Genomic DNA, 22,276 nt, shown 5'->3' on the forward strand with positions numbered 1-22,276 from the left:
AGGGATGCGGGACCGTGCCTCGTCGGCTCACACAGGACCCTGGGGTGCTGCTTTCGGGAGGAAACTGCTTGATCTGGGGGAAGTTTTGGCTAGGATGTGCAGAACCAAGTGCCTTCGTGCTGGGCAGATGGAGGCAGGGATGGATGTGGGGGATTTGGGGTGGATGTGGGGATTTGGGGTGGATGTGGGGAGGTGGAGATGGATGTGGGGGTGCAGGGATGGATGTGGGGATTCAGGGATGGATAAAGGGGTGGATGCGGGGAAGTGGAGATGGATGTGGGGGTGTGGGGATGGATGCAGGGGTGGATATGGGTATTTGGGGATGGGTGCAAGGATAGGGGGATGCAGGGATGGATGAGGGAATGGGTGCAGGGATGAACGGAGGGCTGTGGGGACATGGAGATGATGGATGTGGGGATTTGGGGATGGATGTGGGGATGCAGGGATGGATGTGGGGATTTGGGAACGTGGGGATGGATGCAGGAATGTGGGGATGGAAGCGGGGATGGGTACAGAGGTGGATGTGGGGATGGATGTGGGGGCTCCACCACCTCGGCCCCCCACCCGTGGGAAGCCTCCAGCCTCGCCCAGCGCCAGGCGTTGGCGTGGCCCCGTGTCGAGCCCTGGCAGCCAGGTTAATGAGTTAAATTGAGTTATGCACGGGGCAGGGAGGGGAAGGAAGGGCCTGGGCTGGGGAGGCGAGTGTGGGAAGCCCTCACACGCATTTTATGGGCTGGCTCTTATCAGCAGCCCGGCCCTGAGCAGGCGTTGCCTAACCCCGTTCTTGGCACCGTGGGAGGAGAGGGAGGGAAATCCACCCTCAAACCCCAGCCCTGAGGGGTTTGACCCTAAATGAGGAAGGGGCAGGAGGAAGGCTCACTGCTGGGCACGGTGAAGGGGCAGTGACAGCCCCGAGCTGGACACGGATGCTCTGTCAGAGCGGTGAGATTTGGGGGGTGCCTGTGTCTTTTCCTCGTGGCAAAGACGCACTCGTGCAGAGCAGAAAGTGCTCGTGTGAACCTGCTCCGTCCAAAACCACGGGGTTTTGGAACCCTTTGATCACTATGCAAATCCACCTGAAACGGACAAAAATTCCTCCAGGGTTCAGGCTTCAAAATGCCGCGGTGAAATTCTACCTGGAACCAAAAATGACCCACCCTGAGCTGAAAGCCCTGCAGCCACCCTTCTCCCCACATCTCCCTTTCCCCCTCCTGCTCCTTCCTCAGGTGCCCTGCAAACAAAATGAGCAGCATCTGCCTGCAGAGCTCCACACCATGCAGCGAGGAGCTCTTCTCTCAGACATCCGAATTGCCCCGTGCGAGACCTCAGCAGCGCGCCCGAGCTGCTCAGGTGCAGCTTTTCCTCCCAGCCCCACTTGTGGCCCCAGTCTGAATCAGCCCGACCAGAACAGGATCGCCCTGTCTGCACGGCCAGCAGCCTTTTTTGGGGAGGTGAATCAGCAGGGATCTGAAAACGAGGCACGGTTCCTGCCTCGTGCCCCGTGGCCCCAGTCCCGGGGCTGCTGCTGGAGGTGGAGAGGCTTCAATGGGCTCTGGGCAAAGTCCAGGCTCCAGACGCCTCCGAACCACGCAGCTGCTTGAAAAAAAAAAATGTGTGTGGCTCATCAGGACCTGCCCCGAGTCCCAGGGGAAGGAGGGGAGGATGGAGTAAGAGAGGTGAGATGTCTCCGAGGCATCCACCCAAGGGCTGGACGCTCCACCCTGTGCGCAGCGCCGGGTGTTGCTAATTTCTTGTAATTGGCGTGCCACGAGGCAGGGCGGCAGGGGATTAGTGGGAGGAAGGCAAGCAGGGCAGGCAGCGAGGCAGCTGCGGGGAGCTGCAGCTCCGGGCTGCTCCCTGCTTTGCTTTGCTTCGCTTTGCATTGCTTTGCCCTGCTGCATTTTGCTTTTGCTTTGCCTTGCTGCATTTTGCCTTCTTGCATTTTGCTTTGCTTTGCTGCTCTGATGCCCAGCTGTGGCCAGGGCTCAGTTCCCGAGGGGATGCAAAACATCAAGGTCCTTCCTTCATCCTTTTATAAAAGTGCAACCTGAGCACGTAGCCAAACCCTTAGCCCTTTTCTTGAAGTCCATTTTAACTCTGTGACCGTGCCGGCTGATGTCTCACCCACCCAGCAACGCGCTGGTGAATCCCAGCTGCAGCCTCCTCAGGCTTCAGAGCCAACAACCCCAGTGCACTCCTGCTGCCTCACCACCCCGTGATCCGCAGGGGATGGGGAAGTGGGCAGGGAAAAAGCAAACTGCAGGACGAGGTTTCCGTGTCGGGGAGTTCATGTCCGGAGCAGAGGGAAGCCGGGGTGCAGGCTCCTGCCCTATTTCCTCCTGTGCGTGCCTGTGCGCTCTTGCCTCTGGCACCCGGTGTTTACGCATGGCGTGCAGAATAACACAACTCGATCTGGACCCTTTTTTTGTTTAAAAAAAAAAAAAAAAAGGAAAAATAAAATGGAAGAAAGAGCAAACCCCAAACCCTGCAGCTGGAAAAATACCGCCAGCCCCCGCGGCAGCCAAGATCAACAGCGAGGACAGGCTGCTGCTCTCCGAGGGGGACGCGGCTGGGTTTTGCTAACCCACTTCTAATTTGTGATGAAAATAATCCGAGAGGCAGGGCGGACCGGGGCCTGCCCACCGGGGTGGCTCGCCTGGAGGGTGTCCAGCAGCTGGGCTCCTGCAGGGGAAGCTGGAAAGCTTGGAAGCGCTGCCTTAAATAGGGGTTAAAATAAAGGGCCAAGTGGCAGCTGGTTTCTGTTCCCCGGAGCGTTCCCATGGGGCTGTCCCCTGCCCGTCCCCACCGCTGGCAGGCAGCTGGGACCCAAACCCAATGCCTGACCCTGCTGGCACGAGGACCTTTTACAGCCCGTGTGGTTTTCTGCAGGATTTCTCAGGGCACTGGTGTTTGAAGATGGGGGAAGAGGTGATTTTTTTATTTTTTTCTTCTGGCTGTCAGCTTTCCTTAAGCCCTAAAGTGGTGTCGGCTGGAGGGAGTGAGGGATCGCCCCTGCCCTGTCGCTGTCAATTCTCTCCAGGACTTGCCACTCTCGCCCACCTTTCCAGTTCAGCTCTTTCTCAATCTCCGTAGCCTTATTGGCATGACACGGTTTGCAAGTATTGCCAAAGTTAATTCATCAAACGTCCGTCCCTGGGAGCAGGCATTTCTCAGCACAATTACTCCCCAAAGACTCATCCAATGCACAGAGCGGGGCCGAACACCACGGTTTAATGTCCTCATTAAATAACAATGAATAACACCCCCCCATCAATGTCATCCTATTTCGGAGTGCCGCAGCCTCTTGGAAACTCAGGGCCACAGGGACAGAGCTTTGGGAGCTCGTCCCAGCATTTATTTGGATGACAGGCACCCACCCAGCACCGCCGTGCTCGTCCCTGTCCCGAGGAGCTCGGACAATGCAGACACAAAAATGATCTTTTTTTTTTTTTTTTTTTCTTTTTTTTTTAAATTTTATTGCGAGGTGCTGCCCGGGGGCGTGCAGTGAGTCAGCAGCAGGGTTGGGATTTCAACCCAAGGCCTCCTGGGGGGCTGCACTACAAAACCAGCTCGGCCCCCGGGATGGGGTTTGCACCAGGGACCACCGCGGGCGCTCCGGCAGCTCCGTCTCCAGCCAGCTCTGCCCTGATCCCAAATTGCTGAATCTGGCCCAGCCCAGCCCCAAAGCCTGCATTTCTATGAGGGTTGGAGCGATGCCCATGTGCTTCCCTCTGCGTAGCTTGGGATCCTGGAGGAGGAAAGCCTCGTGCTCATCATCGGCACCTCGATTTTGGATTCCTGCTCAGCACAGCCCCGTACCCGGCGTGTGCGTGCTCCTCCTCACCCAAGGCGGGCTGATGGGGCTGAGCTTGGGGGCAGGCAGCTGGCAAGGCTCAGCCGTGGTAGCACGGAGAAGCAGGAGCTTGCTGGAGCCTTGCAGCCCTTCAGGCAGGCTCACTGTGCCGGGCCAGGGCTGATGGAGAGCCCTGGAGTTGTTCAGGAGGCTCGGGACGAAACCCCTCCCCGCAGGAGTGACCGAGTTTCGTGCGTGTCGTGACAATTCCCTGACCTCTCTCCCTCCTCCGCTCCCATGGAAGCAATTACCAAGCCACCAGACGCTCGCTCTGTTAATTTTGGCTGGGAGATGGACGCGCCAGGCCCGCCTGCGCGCAGCTCTGCACACGCAGGGCACATCCAAATCAAATCTCTCCTGCCAGACACCTCGCCGTGGCCCCCGCGGGGTCAGCGGTGGCGGACCCACGACCTCGCCGCCCTCCCTGCTCTGCTTTTTGCTCCCTCCCAGAGCTGGGGATGCTCACCCAGCTGGAAGACCCCCTCCACCAAACAAAGCAGCAGCCCCATCAAGATAAAACCTCCCAGAGAGGCATTCCAGCGGAGATTTCCCCGTGCCCAGGCGGGGACACAATGGTGGGAAGGAAGTCGCGGCCATCACCGGCGTTGTCTCAAGGTTTAATCGGGCCCTTGGGGATTAGCACCTCAGCACCGAGGGCACAGCTGGGTGGAAAAAGGGCTTGGCCCATCCCGTGGAGAAAGGACGGGTCCTGTAGGAGGACTTTTTGGGTGCTGTGAGGGTGAGGGATGGAGATTACAGCTGAGGAGGGCTGGGGAATCACCAAGGGGGCTGTGCACTGCAGCCGGGGCCCCTCCAGCTCCCCCAGTTCCTTGCCCAAGGCAGGGGGAATGGGCAGGAGCCTGCGTTTCCCTCGAACCTGTTTTCCAGATCCCCTGGCATCCTTCCACGGCTGGCGGTGCGTGCGTCATCGCTTTACGAGGCTGCCTCGTTCCCCGGGAGCCCCCTTCCCCTCCCCTTTCCAACCCGCGCGCGCACACACATTTTATTTATTTGTTTATAACACTTTGCCTAGCCCCAGGACGCCTTTCATCTGCGGGGGCTTAACCGTTTCGGGGACAGGCAGAGGGCAGGATCTTTTGTGGGGTGGGCAGGCAGAGACATCCCCCCTTGGTCATGGCATGGATGGGCCAGGATGGTGGTGGTGGTCCCCGAGGATGCCCAACCCTGCTGCCTCTCCCCTCTCCGAGCTGCTCCTTGCCCACCGCCACCCCCCAAGGGACCACAACCTCGAGGCACCTCCGTGGCCAGCAGACGAGGAGGGCACACATCCCTCGGGGCCGCTCCGATGTCCCCTCCCGGGGCTGCAGCAGGGGGACAATGTCTGGGATGGAGACAATGAGCACGGCCACCCTCGCGCTGCGGTTGCTGCCTCCAGACACCCTTGGCGGCTCTTTAAAGGGCTGGGGAAGGCTTTTTTCTTCGGGGACTGTGGGGCACTCCGTGCTGCCAGAGGAGGAGGAGGAATCTCCCCGGGGAAGGCTCAGCTCGGGAGATGTTTGGGCAGGGAAAAGCCCGAAGCTGAGCAGAGGAAAAGCTCCAGGAGGTGCCAGGGGGGGTGCAGGAGGGCAGGCTGCGCCCTGAGCTCAGCAGGGAGCGCTCGGCACCCAACACCTGCCTGTTGGGGTGTAAATACCCCAGCCGGGCGGGTGTCAACAGCAATTAGGGTTTCACACCCTGCCTGAGAGGGGATCAACACCCACGGGCGGCCCCAGCAGCGCGGGGCTGGGAGTGCCAGACAGGGAGGAGAGGAGGGCGCAGGATAACGCCGCGTGCCGCCGCCGCCGTGTGTACGAGTGCTGCTGGCAGCACGGTGGGGACAATGCTCCTCCAACCTCGCTTTTTGATTTTTCCGGCCTCCATCTCGTTGCTTTGAGGCTTTCTGATGTCCTCAGACCGCGGAGGACCTGCTCCTGCTCGCGTGCTGGGGGGAGCCTGGTGCTCAGCCCCTTCCCTCCCGCGGCAGCGCACAAAGGCGCTTTGTGGAGACGAGCCCCGGGCAGACGCTCTCCACCCCCGGAGGCACATGGATCCCATTAGCCGAGCGTGAAACAGGACCAAGCACGGCCCCGGAGCTGTCAGAGGCCAAAAATGCCTTCAAAAATCAGGCCAGGGTGCTCCGTGCCTGCCTGCAGAGCCCGTCGCAGGAGGGCACGGGGATGGGGGCAGGTGGAAAATGTTGTGTGGGGTGGGGAAATCCACCCGGCGGTGTTCGCTGCTGTCAAATGTTGGTTTTTTGCTGCCTGGGCTGAAGGTCCCTGTGCTCAGGGCACCATGGGGTCACTGGCAGAGCTCCCGTGGTTGTGCTAACACCCAAAGGAGCACCGGGCAAGGCACCGGGTGCTGCTTCGCCCCCACCTCGCGCACATCCAGGGGAGCGCAAAGCCTCCGAGCTCCCACAGCTGAGCTGCGAGGAGCAGGATTGCAAAATCCGGGGGGTTGCACCAGCAAAAGCAGGCATGGGGGGCTCAGCAGCCCCCACGGGTGCCACCTGGGATCAGCACCCACCGTGCCACGGGGACAGGGGACGGTGCCACCGCCCTGGGGTGGCTGCGCCTCGCTGCTGTGGGCTCAGGGTGATTAACTCGAGTGTCAGGCAATTAACTTCTTCACACTCGCAGCCTCTAAACTCCCCCCATAACTCAGCGGCGACAGCCCCGCTGTTTATTTTCTGCTTCGGGAGAAGCCGTGCCGAGGCTCCAAAGGAAGACACCCGGATTTATGGCCAGGACAAAGGAGCCAGGAGGCTTTAAATGCTGGAGGCTGGCTCCTGGCGTGCACAAAGTGGCTCCGGGGAAGCAGCTCCCTGTGCTTGAGATATTTTCTGTGCCCTGGATGGGGCAGGAGCTGGGGGTGAAGAGCAGCAGCGCCAGCTGCAAGGTGGCAGCCCCAAGGCATGGCTAAAACCAGCCCGAAATGTTCCCCGAGGGCAGCAGAAGGCCCCGTGGTAGCCAAAAGAGGGGGCTGAGGATGGATTTGCATGCAGGTGGTGCTCATCCTCGCAGCTATCTGTGTGATTTTTTGTTTTTAATAGCTGGGAAATATTTCGTGTGCCGCGCTGGGCTTGTGTTTTTTGCATAAAAGCGGTGCGTGGCGGCGGCCTCTATTTGCATTAGGGCCGAGGAGGGCCAGGGGAGGCCGGAAAACTTGAACCAAAAACGGGGCCGCGGGTCGCTGGTCGGGATCCCGATGCTCAGGGCTGGTTAAAGGAATTTGCTCAGAACATCTTTATTTTGGTTGGAACCCGGAGCGTCTCCCCAGCCGGCTGCAACACCCTCGGCTGCTACCCGGTGGTGGTTGTTTTGTTTTTTTTTTTTTACAGCTCCATCTCCAAGGTCTCAGCCTCATTATCCTCATTTTAGAAATGAAGAAGTAAGCGAAGGGAGGTGCTGTGTTTTGAATAAGCTCTCCGGGGAGGCCAGCAGCACATCTCAGCCTTCCCGAAGCTCCCAGCCCCGTGGCTTTCCCACCAGAGCCCTCAGGATCCATCCGGGGCTCTCAAAGAATTCACGGCTCCCCTGCAGCTGCCAGCAAAACCCGTCTGCTGCTGAGGTTAAAAACGCTGCCCAGGGGGAGAGCAAAGCCTGCCATCGCCTGCAGCGTGCCTCTTGCTCGGAGTTATTGCCTGTGGATTAGCAAAGGTCAGGGATTACTGCTCCAGCCCTTCCCAGCCTCTTCCTCCGCCGCAGGTTCGGTCCAGGCTAGAAAAAAAATAAAAAATTAAAAAAAAAAAAAAAAAAATGGTGTTGATTTAGCCCGATTCTGCGAGCGCGTGGAAAAATCCCACCCAGCCGGGGGGGAGCCATGGGAGCAGAATTCCTGGAGCAGCTGTAATCGTGCTGGCGAATGGAAAATACCCCACCCCTTGGCCACCGCCGCAAGCTGGGGGAATTAATGGGATCCCTCTGGGCGAGGAAGCTCCTTATCAGCGAGCCCCGCGTGTTGGCTCGGCCCTGGCACCCTGTCTGCAGCAAGCCTGGCTCCCAGCCCACCCCCTGCTCCTCCTTTCCCTGCCGTTCGTCTTTTCATCTCTTTTTCTCTCGCCCGCCCATTTCCATTTTGCCCTGACAACTTTTTTTTTTTTTTTTTTTTTCTTTTTTCCTCCTCCTTGCAGAATGTGGGAGGGATGAAAGCTGCAGATAATTAATAACCCCAGCACTTTTTTCAGCTCTGCCTTCCTGGGAGAACTCAGAGATCCCTGCTCCCTCCACCTCTGCCTCCCCCTGCAAGCCCTCCCTCACTTCCAGCCATGTGCTGTCTCTTCCCATCGCCTGATAAATCGCAGCTGGCAGCTCCCACTCCAGCAGGCTCCGCTCGTTTTGTGCCTGTGCGCGCTTGGGGGTAAGGATCCGGCTGGAGCTGGGGACAGGGGATGGATGGCAGCCCCTCTGGAAGTGGCTGGTATCATGGTTTCTCAGCAGCAAGCCCTCGTTTCGAGCTCCTCGCCGTGGGTCAGGCTCTGATCTGTCGTGTAGGGCACGGTGAAACAGCGGACACCCAACGGTGCCAGCCCTAAGGGTGGCACCTCTCCTCTCCTCTCCTCTCCTCTCCTCTCCTCTCCTCTCCTCTCCTCTCCTCTCCTCTCCTCTCCTCTCCTCTCCTCTCCTCTCCCTCTCCTCTCCCCTTCCAGGTGGTGCCCAGCTTCGTGCTCAGGGCAGGAGCGACCCTTTTTCCTTTTTCCAGCTCCTGGGCTTCCCTGCTGGAGATTGGCAATAAACGCCTTGAAAAAGAGGTCGGGAAGGCAAAAAGGCAGGACCTAAAAAGAGGAGGTTTGGGATGCGCTCCAGGCAGGGCACAAATCAGCGCTGCCGCAGCGGCTGCTTGAGCAAACCACCAGCAGGAGACACGACAGGGGGAGGCCAAGGAGGAGCTGCTGATAACCCCGGGTCCCTCTCGGGGGCTGTGTGGTGGCTCCAGCTCTGTCCCCGTGTGCTGGCGAGGCAGCGGGTGCCACCAGCAGCAGCAGCAGGAGCAGGATTTGTCCCAGGAATCATCTCCGCAGCAGCCTGGCCACCCCCAGGGGTGCTGCAGGGCTGGCTCCGCACCCATCCTGCTGGGCTGGGACCCTGCACGGGCAGGGGCACGACCCTGAGGTCTCCCCGCTCCCCCTGCCCCATCAGTTTTGAAGCTCTGGGTGGAAAGGGACTAGCTTCAGATGCGAGAATTTTGTTATTTTTGGTGCTTCTTCGCTCCCTCTCTCCCCTTCCCTCCTCCAAATCATGGAACTCAGGACCCCGTGGCTTTAATTTATTTATTTTTATTATTTTTTTATTATTCTTTTTTATTTTTTTTATCATTTTGGGGCTTACTTTAACCCCCGTTACAGCATTTTGTCCCTTTAATCCCTGCCTGGTGCCTGAGCCCTAAGACAAAGAGGTGTTTACCCTACGAGCATGCCCAGGCATTGGAGACAAACCACAGAGGATGGATAGAAAACGAGCATTTTAACATTAAATTCTGCCTGTCCCCAAACCCCTGCTGGGCTGGGACTCCTTCACCAGTCAGGGTTTTACCCTGGGACCCGGGGGTTGTCCCCAGGACGGGACCACGTCCCCCCCGCCCCAGGGAGCTCCATCTCCCCCCCGGCACGTTGGGAGGCAGATTTTTCACTTCCAATTACGCTCAATTAAGGAGCGCTAATGGGGCTGGATTTGGTCTGAGCCAGGCGGGGAGCGGGGTCAGGGCCGAACAATATCCTGTTGACATCACTCCCGAGGAGCAATTCAGGGCGCAGGGGAGAATGGGCCTCCCCGGGACTTTTTTCTGGGCACAAAAACCTCAAAGAAGGGGCTTGGCCTCTCCTCCTTTCTCCCCTGGCTCCTTTATGGGCAGGGGCGCCGGGAGGCACCCTATTAAGGGGGGAGGTGGAAGGGGTACAGGGGGGGTGGATGAGTGGCCGCGCTCGCCCCGCTGGTGCCGGCACATCCTCCGGGGAGGGGGCGGCGGGGTTTGGTTAACCTGCCTCATTAGTGGCCGTATGACATCATTATCTCACATTAGCGACACTCTTCCCGAGGTAATTGGGAAGCCTCTGGAATGGCCCCGTGACCTTTAATTAATGCAGCGGGGGCCTTTTCCTCCTGCCAGTCCTCGCCCTGCCTCCAGCAGCTGCTTCTTGTTAAGACGCCGGAGCAAGGGGAGCCCTGCTCCCATGCCAAACCCCTCGGGGAGGGGGAGAAATCAAAAGGTGCACGAGCTGGCTCATCCCAGCCCTTGGGGTCAGCAGCCCCTCGCCCTTCCCATCCCCTTGGTGCTGCTGATTGCAGGGGGAAGGCGATCCCACAAGCGTCTGGGCAGCCCGGCGGAGCCCGGCGCGCTGCGGTAAGGGAGGAGGGCGAGCCCACGCTCCTCCCCAGCCTTTCATCTCCTTCCAGCTGCAATTCTGCCGTCTGCTCCTGCCTCTGCCGCTGGTGCTGTCTCTCTGGTTTGGCCTCGGCTGCTTCAATCGCCGGGCAGGGATTAGCCACCGGCAGCGCCAGGTAGCGCCGAGGTTTCCAGCAGCATCTGGGCTGTCCTGGTGGTTGCAGCAGCGCCCGCAGGCTCCGGCACGGGGTGGCACGGGATGGCAGGAGCTCTCGCATCCTGCTGCACGGCCAGGGCACTGAAACACCCCAAACACCGAGGCTGGCGTGACCTAAAACACATCCTAGACCCTAAGGGTGTGCAGCCCCGCAGCCATCTCCGTGCCCTTGCCAGGAAAAATCCCGAATGGAGCTGAAAAAATGGAGCCATCCTTAGCACCCCAGGCCAGGATTTGCTACCTCGAGTTCTTTTCAAAAGCAGAACAAGATTTTTTTTTATTTTTATTTTTATTTTTTTTTTTTGCAGCATGCAAAGGAACCGAATCACTCAGAAATAACCCAAATAGCTGCTATGCAAATCCAAACGCAAGCCACACATCCATCCGCCCCCCACCCCCTCCTCGCGAGGAAAAGGGGGGAAGAAATATTTGACTTTCGTTAAGGAAGGGAGGAAAAAAAACGTGCACTTCAAATAGGATTCCCAGATGTGGCGCAGGGAGACAGGAAGATGGGAAGAAATCAGCGCGGTGGAAGGGCTTTGTGAAGGGTTATTCCAAAGGCAGGAACAATACCATTTCCTCAAAAGACTTTGTGTTTTTTTTTTTTCTTTTCCTTTGTAGAAGTGTGGGTTTGCTGGGTCCTGCTGGGAGCACCGTGTGCGCCGAGGGACCCTGATTTCTGATTTCTCCACCAAAAGCAGGGCAGGAGTGATGCTGGGACATCGCATCCCAGCCCCCTCCTTTTGCATCTCCTCTTTGCCTCCCCAAAAATGCTGGCAGGCGGGCTCACTGGGTGGCACTGGGTGGCACTGGGAGGTACTGGGATGGCAGCGCCGCCCCGTGCTTTGTCCCAGCTCAGCTCTGTGCTCGCTGCCCTCCCTCCGAGCACGCACAGCGCCCCAGGCACTCGACTCAATAATCGAGGGCTGTCGTTGGCCCAGCTCTAATCCCAATTTTGTCTCGGAAACCTCTCCAATAATCTTCAGCCCCAGGAGACGAGGACCACCAGTTGCCATTCTTCTGGCCACGATTCTCTGGGGGGCTTTTGTATGGAAAACAGGGAAAAAAATGCACTCCCTGCAAGGAGCTGGTCAGAGAAGGGGGTTTAATTCACTGGGGAATGGGGGCAGCGTACTTCAAACACAGGTGGAGGCCATGCTCAGGTCCTTGGGAGTTTTCAGCTTGCGGAGAGCTTTAGTTATTTTGATCTTTGGGCTCTCAGGTTTCGGGGATCAGCCCGTGCAGAGCAAAGGGTGTCCACCACCACCCTCTAGCCGGCCCCGGTGGCACATCAGGGAGCACCAGCAGCTCGGCAGGCACCCCGAGCGCAGCTCCCCGTAGCAAAGGAGGTTTTGGGGATCCCCATCCTGCAGCCCTCAGGGGGTTGGTGCCATCAGGCTGATTTAATTCAAGCCAGACAGCGCAGAGGCAGCCTCCTCTCCCCTGCTCTGCCCCAGGGGAGCGCAGCAGCGAGGAGCTACCGGTGTCTGCAGCCGACCTCTCCCTCGCCCTTTGGAGCTTGCTGCCCGAGGGAGCCCCACGGATATGGAGCAGCGTGTTTTTGGGGGCTGGGGTGGGAGGGGAGGCCCTTTCAACCCCAAACATAATTAATCAGAGGCTTGGACAGAAAGGGAGCTGCGGCTGCCGTTCCAGCTACCGTTGCCCTTTCCCTCCCACCACGATGGAAGAAAAACCACCCAGGTCCGAGGACCACCTCACCCCCAGCTGGGATTCCCCCAAATATCTTTTATTTTTGGCTGAATGCAGACAAAATAGCTGGTTAAACCTTTAGGGGCATGCTGGAAGCAGCTGACACAGAGACGTCTTGCAGGGAGCCTGATCCCAAAAGGAGATGTTGGCTTCACCCCACACCTCCCCTTCCTTACCCGCCTGTCCTAACGCCATCCCGACCCCAATGTCCTGGGCATCTAAGCCCCTATTTTTGGGGATTAGCATAAACCTGTGCATCAGGAGCTTAAAAACCTAGGGAAACCCTTAACTTTCTGGCTGTAAGTGACATCTAGTGGAAATGGCAGGGAAAAAAAAAATAAAAATAAAAAGGGTTCCCCAGGTGAAATGCAGATCCCGGCGGGTTCAGCAATGAAACTCGGAGTCCTGAGGGCTGCAGCTTCTCGTGCAATAGGGCAGAGGGGCTCTGTCTGTCCGGGTGGGATTTGCAGGGAACGTGGTTCAGCTCAGCACACCCCGTGCGTTACGGGGTGGCCGTGCCGTGCCGGTGGCCACCTGCCTTGTGGCTGCTGGTCCCGAGCCAAAAACCCTACGAGCGGCACAACCCACGCACGGGTCCGGCTTTACCACGCCATAATTCAGATTTAAGGGCTGCAATGGGCTCAGGGAGCTTCGTGGCCCTCTGGGTCTTGCTGTCCTCTGCCTGCTGCTGGGGTTTTGTTGCTCGTCCCCTCTTGGTTTTGGCTTGGGGACCCGTCCTCCCGCTGCCCCCCTGCCCCGGCCAGCCGGGAGCTGTGTCCTGAGGCTGCTCCGGTGGCGAGCAGAGCCAAGGCTTGCAAGGAAACCTGAAACCCAGCGAGACTTGGATTAGCAAGCCGAAACTCAGGCCAGGATACAAGCCTTTCGGAAGAGCTTGGCAGGGTTTCAGGCAGGCGCGGGCTGAGTTTCAAGGCAGAGGCTGACCTTTGAGTGAGCCCACTGCTGGCTTCCCGGGAAGCATGGGCTTGAATTTTAAGAGAGCCTGGGGACAGAGTTTCAGGCAAAAAATAAATAAATAAAATAAAATAAAATAAAATAACACCGTTAAAGGGCTTAGGCAAAAACAATGCAGACCTCCTATGGTTCGGGGTGATCATTCCTCGTTCACCTGTCCCCAAACCAGCATAACCAGCCTGGTGGTTGCAGCTCCGCTGCGCTCCGAGTTTCAGTGCAGGCTTAACCCCTTCCTCGGCATGAGGAGCTGCAACCTCTGGGCTTTTTTGGGGGGCAAATTCAGGGTTTGCCCTCTCCCCATCCCGAGGGAGGGCTCACGGCGCTCCCCGCTCCCTGCCACCATCTGCACTTTTTTTTTTTTTTTTTTTTTTTTTTATTCCTCTTCCTGCAAACCCATCGCTCTCTTCCTCCCCGTGCAGACACCATGTGATGGCTCTCGGTCAGGGCAGGGAGGGCTTGTTTGTAATCAAACCCACATTTCTCAGCTGCGTTGTCTCTGGAACGCATTCTGCCAAAAAAAAATATGATTCTCGTGACTTGTTAATGCTGATTTTTAAGAGCCCCGTGAAGGTAGAATTTTCCCAAGTGGAGTTTGCTGGAGAGGAAATTGCTTATCTTTGGCTATTATTCTGTATATCTCTATATATCTCCTTTCCTCCTGCCAGTTTTCCCTTTATGCTGGGAATAATGAACGTGGGGGGCCATAACGAGGGGTTTTGTGCGCCCCCACTTTCCCTGCCAGCTCCCTTCTCCATGCCCTTGATCCTGGCTCCTTCTCCTCCGCCGTGTCCTGCGCCGCCGTGCAGAGAGAGGCCTCATCTGCTGCTTTATTTCAGTCCCGTCTCTAATTACAGCTTGACATTAGTTATTTATATAACGCCCTCGGTGCCCAAACGGGCAGGGAGCGCCGGGGCAGCTCGGCAGGTGGCATCCGCCGCGCACCGTGTGCTCCGGAGGTGCCAGCATCCCCTGCAGCATCCCCAAACCCCTCGGAGACCTGGAACCAAGCATCCCCGAGCAGCACGGGGCCAGGCACGCGGCGCCAGGAGGAAATTGGAGACGGTCCCGCTGGATGTCCCTCATGCACGGCCCCCGCCTCGCCCCTGAGGTCCCCGCCGCGCCTTTGGGGTCACCCTAAAGGAAAGCAGGGAAGCGCTAGCAGATGTGCAATCCCCCAAAGGACGGCGTGTGGGCTTCGCCCGGCCAGCTAAACAAACACTTGGATGCCTCTCGCGCCGAGGCTTGTTTGCTTCTCCCAAGCCGGGGCGGAACATGTGGCGGGGTGTGTGCCGTTCCTGTTGGCTTTGGGCGTGCGGCCGCCCCGGCGCTGGGTTTCGCCGTGACACCGATAACGCCGCCCGCCCGCCCGCTGCTGGCTTCCAGTTCCGCCTCGCTGCGCCTGCCGCTTTCATGTGCGCTGCTGCGGTTTGCGAGGCAGGGTTTAAAGGTTCCTCTGACTAACCCCCGGCTGCCGGGCTCAAAGGGAAGGAAGCGGCTGCAGCCAAGAAAAGGAAGCCAGTCGGTTTCCCTCCTGCGTCTGCGAGCGCGTGTGAGGGGGAGCGGGAGCAGGGCGTAGCCAGATCCGAAATGAGATAGGACGGGAAGGCAGCGGAGCTCTTCCCTTCCATATTTTCTCGCCTTGACAAGCTCCCCGCGTGCGTCAGCCCGCGGGATAAGGAAAGGAAGCGTGGCCCGGTCGAGCTCCAGCTGGGAACGCCGCGGGGCCGTGCAGTGCGTGACGGCAGCCACGAAGGGGAGCTTCCTCCCCGTGGGACGGGCAGCTGGGGCAGGGCAGATAGTTCTGGCCCCCTGGGACATGGGGCTGGCAGGAGCTGGGGGTTATTTCTGGCTCCGGGAGCTATTCCTGGCCCTGGTTGCTGACCCACGGGTGGTTTTTCCCCCCGTGCTGTGCTCGCCCCCAGGATCCCACCAAGGCTCCCGTGTCCTTTCCGGGATGCCCAGCCCACGGAGCACCCCCAGGAAGATGTGGTGCGGGTATCAGGAGTGGTCCTGGAGAACACGGAGAGTGCAGGGTGGAAATGAGCCCATTGCCACCCTCGCCTCTGCCCCATCAGCTTCTAAATATGGGTCTGCCCTCCCCGAACCCATCACCCTCGAGGCTCAGGTGACACCCGGGGCTATTTTTAGCAGGTGAATGGAGCTGTGCTGCAGCCCAGCTCTCTGCCCCCGTCAAGGGTACGGCATCATGTTGTGCCGGGAGGATGTTCCAGCCTGGCTCTTTGAATGGCTCCGCCACCGGCTGAGGCTGTGGCACAGGTAGGATGCGGCTTTGGGGGCTTTCTGCTTCTCCTCCTGCTGCCGGGTCCCCCCCCTGCTGGCTTTGGGCTCTGCTGCAGCTCCCTCCCCAAAACCCAGGGGTAAAGAAGGGCTTGCTGAAATCCTACGTGGGCTGCGCTGCGTGCCACCTTCGTGCATGGCACAGGGTCAGCAGGAAGGAGAATAAATCCTCCACTTTTCACCTAGGTTGTAGGAAAAGGGCATGCGAGATGCAATGGTGCTGTGGTGCTGAGCAGAGGCGACCCCCAAAACAGCCCTGAGCGGGGTGGTCATGGCAATCCCCACCCCAGCAATACCTCTCCCACGGGGTCTGCCACGAGGCACCCTCATCTTCCACAGATTTCACCCCAAAAAAAGCACAGATGGTAGGGGCAAGGGGCAGGGGGCACGCACCACGGTGGCTGCTGGTGCCCCCTCCTCACGCCCCGCTCTCTCCGGCCCCTTCCCCTTGCTTTGCCGCTGCAGGCATGGATGACTTCGAGTACAGCATCCAGCTGAACGACAGGGACTGGGCTGAATTCTTCCAGGCGGCCGAGGAATGCAATCTATTGCCGGCCTCCCTGGCCACGGCGGAGGAGCAGTGTCTCAGTGACATTGAGCAAGGGGACGGCGTGCCCGCTCCGCGCAGCGCCAGCGCGGACGGGGAGCTGGCAGCGAGGCCGGGCAGCGGGCCAGGGGCTGGCAGGGCGAGCTGCTCCCCACGTGGGGTGCCCGGGGCGGACGAGGACGAAGCGGACCCGTGCTCAGCAGGCAGCTTTCCGCGTGGGAGCGACCAGCCCGGCCGCCCGCTGCCCGCTCCCATGCCCAGCGTGCAGGGGACGCAGCCGCCCCGTCCCCCCGCGGCCGACAGCATCGCGGGGCAGGACGCGGCATGCGAGGGGGCAGCGCCGCAGACGGCATCGGGGGAAGGAGCCACGACCACCACCAGCAGCAGCAGTGGGGTCATGGAGCCTGCCGGCCACCCCGCTGCACCCCGAGCCCCTGCGCACGGAGGGGAAGCCGGGGGGGAGCAGCCCCGTGGAAGCCCGGTGGCGGCACAAGGGGGTGCCCTGGATGCTTTGGCGAGGAAAAGTCTTAGCGCAGCTGCCTGCGTGGAGCCTGGGGTGCAGGGACCCGCTCCCAACCTCCCCCCCAGCCCTGCCCCGGAGGCTGCTCCCAGCTGCCCGGCTCGGCCCCCAGAAATTGGGCAGAAAACGGGGCCAGAGCCCAGCTCCCCAGAGGTGGTGAGACCCAAGGTGCCAGCGCAGACGAGGAAGAGCCGTAAGCAGCGCGGTGCCGGTGCCTCCGAGGTGACCCCGGGGGACAGGGAGCCAGCGGGGACCCCGGCACAGGGCAGCGGGGTGCCCACCAGGGCACCATCGTCCTCCCCACTGACCTCGAGGAAGAGCAAAGGGAAGGAGAAGGCGGCCAAGCTGGCACCCGTGCGGCTGGGGAGCGAGGAGGCGGCGGAGAGCAAGCGGCCAGCAACGAGCCCTGGCACGGATGAGGGAGACGTGCCCACGAGCATCCCCCCGAGGCAGAAGGCGAAGGAGCCGGGGGCACAGTCCCCAGGGAAGACGAGGGCCCCCAAGCTCCCCAAGGCAGGACAGGCAGGGGGCTCGGGCGTGCGCGATGACGTGCCGGTGATTCTTACCACCGCAGCCCCAGACCCTCCGGGAGAGGCGTGCCGGGAGGGGAAGGCTCTCCGTCCCCAAAGTGTGGCTGTTCCTGCAGGAAATGCTGCCGGGGGGGGCCCTGGGGAGCCTGCAGCCGAGCCCCCTGTGGAGGTGAGCCCCCCAGGCTCTGCAGCAGGGGGCTGCGCAAGGGCAAACTCGCTGGATGTGACTTGGCCCGAGATGTACGACTATTTGTTCTGTGACTCCCAAGGGGAAGAAGAAGCCATGGGGAACTTGGTGGAGGGCGAGAAAACACCCTTGGAAAGGGAAATGTCCTTGCCTGAACTGTATGAATATTTTTTCAATGAACCTGAAGGAAACAGGAAAAAAGTCAAGGGTAAAGAGAGGAAGCGAAAGAAGTTTAGCAGCTTGGACCACGATCAGCAGAAAGAGGAACCCGACCTGGCGCTGGCCAAAGAGCCCCAGGCTGCCACGGTCCCGGAGCTGTACGAACACTTCTTTCCCGACAGGCCTCGGAACAGGGGGGGCTGGCGGGGGCTTATCTTCACCACGCCAGCCTCCGAGGTGAAGAAAGCCGTGGGGGCTTTGAGATCCTTCCTACAAAAGCCGATGAACCTCGGCGGAGGCCAAGTGCCGGTGCCGCCGGCTTTGGCGCGGAGAGGATCCGGAGAGCCGCTCGCCCTCGTGCCGCTGAGAAGAGGCCAGGCACAGCCCCAGGCTTTGGACATGGCCCTTGCCCTGAGAGGTAAAGCACCGTGACCCCGTGCTCTGCTCGTGATGCTCGTGGTGCTGCTGGACCCGCGGGGAGGATGGGGACCCGGGGGAGGTTTGGGCACGGCCGGCTTTGCTCTGAGCGTGCTTGCAGCGGGGTGACGGGCTGGCCACAAGTCCCTGCCCTACCCGGTGTGGCTGTCCCCTCCTCGTGCCATCCCACCGAACCGTGTAGTTGTGTTTTTTTGGCAAGGGGATGGGAGGGGAAAGAGCAAAATCAGGGCCATGAGATAAGGCAGTGGCTGCCGAGCTGCAGGCTGGTGAGGTTGGGTCGCTGATTGATCTCATATTGGAGGGGGGAAAATGAATTGGTGGGGGAAAAAAGTGTGCACCAGGGGGGGAACACATCCAGCTGAAGGTGAGGGGGGCTTAAAAACACGTGCTGAGATTTGCAAAGAGCCATCCAGAGACCCCAAGGGCTTCCTGAGCACGGGGGCAGGTCAGAGGGATGGGGGGGAAAGGCAGAGCGGGTCCGGCCGCCAGGACAGCCGGCGTGTTTGTCTTCGAGCTTACGCGGGGCTTAGAGCCGCGGCGCCTCCCGTTAATATCCAAACCAAACACCGAGTGACTCATCCCCGGGGGCGCCTCAAAACAGAGCTCCCAGGCTGTTTGCACAGAGCGAAAAAAAAAAAAAAAAAAAAAAAACCACACAAAAAAAACCCTTTGCCACCATGGTAGCTAATTAATAAGCCGGCTTTAATTAAACGCCTGATCAAATAAACACGGGAGCGAAAACGGCCGACTTCTGCCAGGCGTCCTGAAGCTTGCTCTCGTCCCCGCAGGGATACCCGAGGCCCCGCTGCCGCTGACCCACAAGGACATGTGCCTCGTCTTCTGTGCCTTCGCCTCCTGGGCGGTGAAAACCTCCGACCTGCAGGCTCCGGACGCCTGGAAAACCAGTGCGTGGGGGAGAGGGGCGGGCTGGGGCTGGGGGAGGACCTGGAGGGCAGGGATGCTGAAGGACCCCATGGTGCCGGCAGGGAAATGCGGATGTTTTCCTGTTTTTGCAGAGTCCTGCTGCTTTTTAACACGTCCTGTAGGAGTGTTAGTTTTGAGTCCTGCTTGCTTAGGGTCTTTCTCTTTGCACCATGTCTGCTGCCTTCAGCTGAGCCTGGCTTTATCCTTGCTCCATCCAGGCTCAGTTAGGGAGCAGTATGGGGTTTTGGGGGTGGGAGAGGCTTTTTTAGGGTCCGTGCTTTCAAGGAGCATCACCACGACCTCAAGTGTGCACATTTATTGCTCAGCTGGAAGAAGCACATGCATTTTTATCGTGTGCCATAAAGGGATTATCTTTTTCCCAAATACCACCCCAGTTGGTGCATTGACCCTGCCAGCTCCTCCACCACCCCCACGAGCGCCCCAAAACACAACCAGCACCGAGCACAACCCTCGGGCCCCCCCTCCAGCCACAGCCAAGCTGGTGGCGAAGCAAGAAGGGGCAGCACGCAGGAGGTGGCACTGAGGAGCAGGGCACGGGGCCAGCGCCGCCCATGGGCTCTCCGGGGAGGAATGTTCCCCACGAAGGTCAGGCAGGAAGCTGACACCCCGGGGCTGAGAATAGCCCCTTAGCTAAGGTTGCTCCGCGCAGCAATCACAAGGAGCTCTTGGCCTGCTCTTCGTTGCCTTCTTAGTACGAGGCAGAGGCGGCCGAGGGGGTGCGGGAAGCAGGACGCGGCCCCGTGCCATGGGGTTGCGTAAGGCAGCGTGCGAGGGGCTTTGGCTGGGCAGAGAGCGGGGCAGGATGACCTCTCCCGGGAGCCAAGCCGAAAACCTGCCCCAGAGGCTCAGAGGAGAGCCTCATTCTGCGTGCGTTCTCCCTGAGGTCTTGTTTGGAGCCTCGCGTTTATTTTTTTTTTTTGATTCGGAGTTTGGGGTATTTTCTGCTTCGGGCTGGGATCAGGATGTCAGCAGATAATAGCCCACAAAAGAAAAAAATAAAATAGATTTCTTGGCATCTTCCCGGTCTGAACAGTAGAAAAAAAGGGAATGCCCTGAAGCTCTGGTGAGGTTCCCTGCTGTGAGCTTCTCGTCCAAGACCAGACATCTAGCTGTAGACCACCACCCAGCCAGGCAGGCGATGTTTCATCACCCTTTTCCCTGGTCCTTCCCAAAAGATCCTTCCTTTCCAGAAGGTCCTTCCTTCCCAAAACATCCTTGACTTCCCAAAAGGTCCTTCTTTTCCCCAAATGTCCTTCCCTCCAGCCACCCAGCAGCTGGCCTCTCCTGGGGCACGCAACGCTGCTGGGGAGGGATGGGAGCCCTGCGTGAGCAACACCTCCCGCAGCAGGACCTGCACCAAGGTAAGGCTGCCGCCTTCAACATCTCGGCGTAGCTGGCCCCAGGAGATGAGATTTTCTTCCAGAAGTGCTTTTTTTCTTGATAATCCCATCCATAAACGGCCACAAGCCATGCCAGACACAACCACCATCAGGTGACCCACACCTTGTGTCGTTCCCTAGCGCTCAGTCCCCAGACGTCTCAGCCAACCCATGCAGTTTGCATGCTCTCTCCCTCCAAAACCAGCCATTTCTTGGGAAAACGGCGTGCCCAAACTGCAGGAAGAAATGTCCTCGGGGCCGAAAGCACTGGGAATAACCCAGCGTGGTGGGGACGAGGCGCAAGGACAGGAGTGGAAGGACCCCCTTGGCGCATGGGCAGTGCCTTGTGACCTTCACGTCGCGAGGAGGATATTTTGGGTCGGGAATAAGGCTCACCGTGGGACCACGATGTTTTTTTTTTTGCAGTGTTCCTGGCGAGCTTTGGCACGCTGTCTGCCATCCGCTACTTCCGACGGCAGGCCAGAGAAGGACGCCCGCGGACCTAACCCCGGCGCACGCCGGAGGTGCTCCCCCCGGGACGGGCGAGGACGGAGGAGGCAGGGGCCAGGCACCTCGTCCTCGGGCAGCCTGGGAAGCCTGGACCCCGGCACCGAGACTTCTCTGGACCCATCCCCAAAAGGGACAGGGTGTCACAGGAAGCAGGATCCTTCCCGTGACGGTCGCTGGCAATACGGTAGGCGGTTTGTACCTGTACTGGACACAAGAGGAGCCCGGCGTGGGCTGGCTCGGTTCGTTCTTTGCACACTTCTTGCATCCTCGTGCCATCTGCTAGGAGTAGTCACCGTGTGCTGCTCGCCCTGACTCCCCGCTGAGCTCACCTGGGGGCTGGAGGGAGCAGCAGAGGGAGGAGGGAGCCAAAGAAGCCAGGAGAAGGGCTTCGTGTCCTGCAAAAGGGTTTGGGGGGGGGAGAGGAGAGAGCTGGGGAGGAGCTGTCTGTGCCCCAGCTAAGCAGATGCCGCAGCGAGGGGACGGAGGAGAGCAGGGAGAGGGGCTGAGCACAGGGAGGAGCCCTGGCAAGGACAGGAGCTTGTTGGAGAGGACATGGGACGCAGGCACTTGGCCAGCCAAGGGTCTAGGGGTTCCCCTTGGGGCCTCTGCTGCCTCCTGTGCTAGGAACATGAAGTGGGAGGGGATGGAGGGTGAGCGTGGGGCTTTGTGGGGCAGCGGGGTGAGACCTGGCATGGAAAAACAGGGTGGAAAACACCGAGGAGGTGGTTTGGTTTCTTCCCTGTCTCGAGTGCCTTCCTGGGACCCAAGGGCATTATTGGTGAGGGTTTTCTGCACTCCCAAATCTGGCAACAGCACAACCATGAGATGCATGAAGCGCTTAGGGACCAGACCCACAAAGGTACCGGGGGGGAAACGTGCCCCAAATGCCTGTGTGGGTCTGCCTGTGAGCTTTGTAGGAGCAGTAAGGAGAAACAGAAGGCGAGGTTGGGCTCTTTCCTCGTGATGCAGAGTGCCATGCAATTTTAATGTGTGTGGGGTTGCACTTCAGACCATGTATTATTGCAGATAAGGGAGCACGCTGTGGTTGCACAGTGAGGCACGTAGCAGTAGGTGGTAAGAGGGATGTGCAGGCTCTATATGGACTACAGTAGCTGTACGTTGAGTAGGAAGAGTTTTGTGGAGGAAGAGAACATATTTAATATGCTGACAGCTTCTAATAAAGATCTATCCCATTTAACACCTCGGCGTGCCTTCCTCTGTCTGCATCGTCCCCGCGTGGAACTGTTGAAGGAGGGTTGGGTTTTAAAGGGTGAGAAATCAAATTATAGCAGGTGTGTTGGCATAAAAGTGTAGGAGAGGATGGGGAGCCCTGGAGGACAGAGCACTCAGGGTGCTGGGCTGCTTCTCCTGCCCTTTGGCTGCTCCCCAGGGCCTGTCCCTGAGCACTCTCCGTGCCCACGAGCACCGGGGCGAGCATGGGGGGCGCAGGGCAGCAGCCCCCAGGTCTGCTCCATCCTTCCCTGCACAGCCTGGCACTGCAGCCCTGGAAGTCCTGCCGAGCAGCCCTCGCTCGCAGGAGCACGGCAGGCAGAGGGGAGGGGGAAAAGCTCCCATATGCTCAATTTTACTGTTTATCCAGCCATAATCCATTAAGCGCTCCCCGCGAGCTCAGCGGCAGGTGGAAACGCAGCAGCCCCGGCGTGGCGGGTGGGTAATGGGGGAACAGCTG

General features: G+C 59.4%; 1 protein-coding gene across 1 annotated transcript; it reads left to right on the forward strand.

Moving 5' to 3' along the window:
* Positions 1 to 15,213: 15,213 nt before the first annotated feature.
* On the forward strand, positions 15,214 to 21,784 carry PERM1 (PPARGC1 and ESRR induced regulator, muscle 1). The gene is made up of 4 exons (XM_084494774.1): positions 15,214 to 15,350; positions 15,837 to 17,732; positions 18,541 to 18,657; positions 20,503 to 21,784. Exons 2-4 carry the CDS (start codon positions 15,839 to 15,841, stop codon positions 20,580 to 20,582), a joined length of 2,091 nt encoding a protein of 696 aa, XP_084350900.1. The 5' UTR covers positions 15,214 to 15,350; positions 15,837 to 15,838; the 3' UTR covers positions 20,583 to 21,784.
* Positions 21,785 to 22,276: the final 492 nt, after the last annotated feature.

Source organism: Aythya ferina, assembly GCF_964211825.1.
Source record: "Aythya ferina genome assembly, chromosome: 21".
Lineage (NCBI taxonomy): Eukaryota > Metazoa > Chordata > Aves > Anseriformes > Anatidae > Aythya > Aythya ferina.

Excerpts from the sequence above, each read along its gene's own strand:
- PERM1 (XM_084494774.1), top strand. The coding sequence starts at position 15,839 with ATGGATGACTTCGAGTACAGCATCCAGCTGAACGACAGGGACTGGGCT. Across the intron at positions 17,733-18,540 it reads CATGGCCCTTGCCCTGAGAG|GGATACCCGAGGCCCCGCTG; the intron begins GTAAAGCACCGT and ends TCGTCCCCGCAG. Across the intron at positions 18,658-20,502 it reads TCCGGACGCCTGGAAAACCA|TGTTCCTGGCGAGCTTTGGC; the intron begins GTGCGTGGGGGA and ends TTTTTTTTGCAG.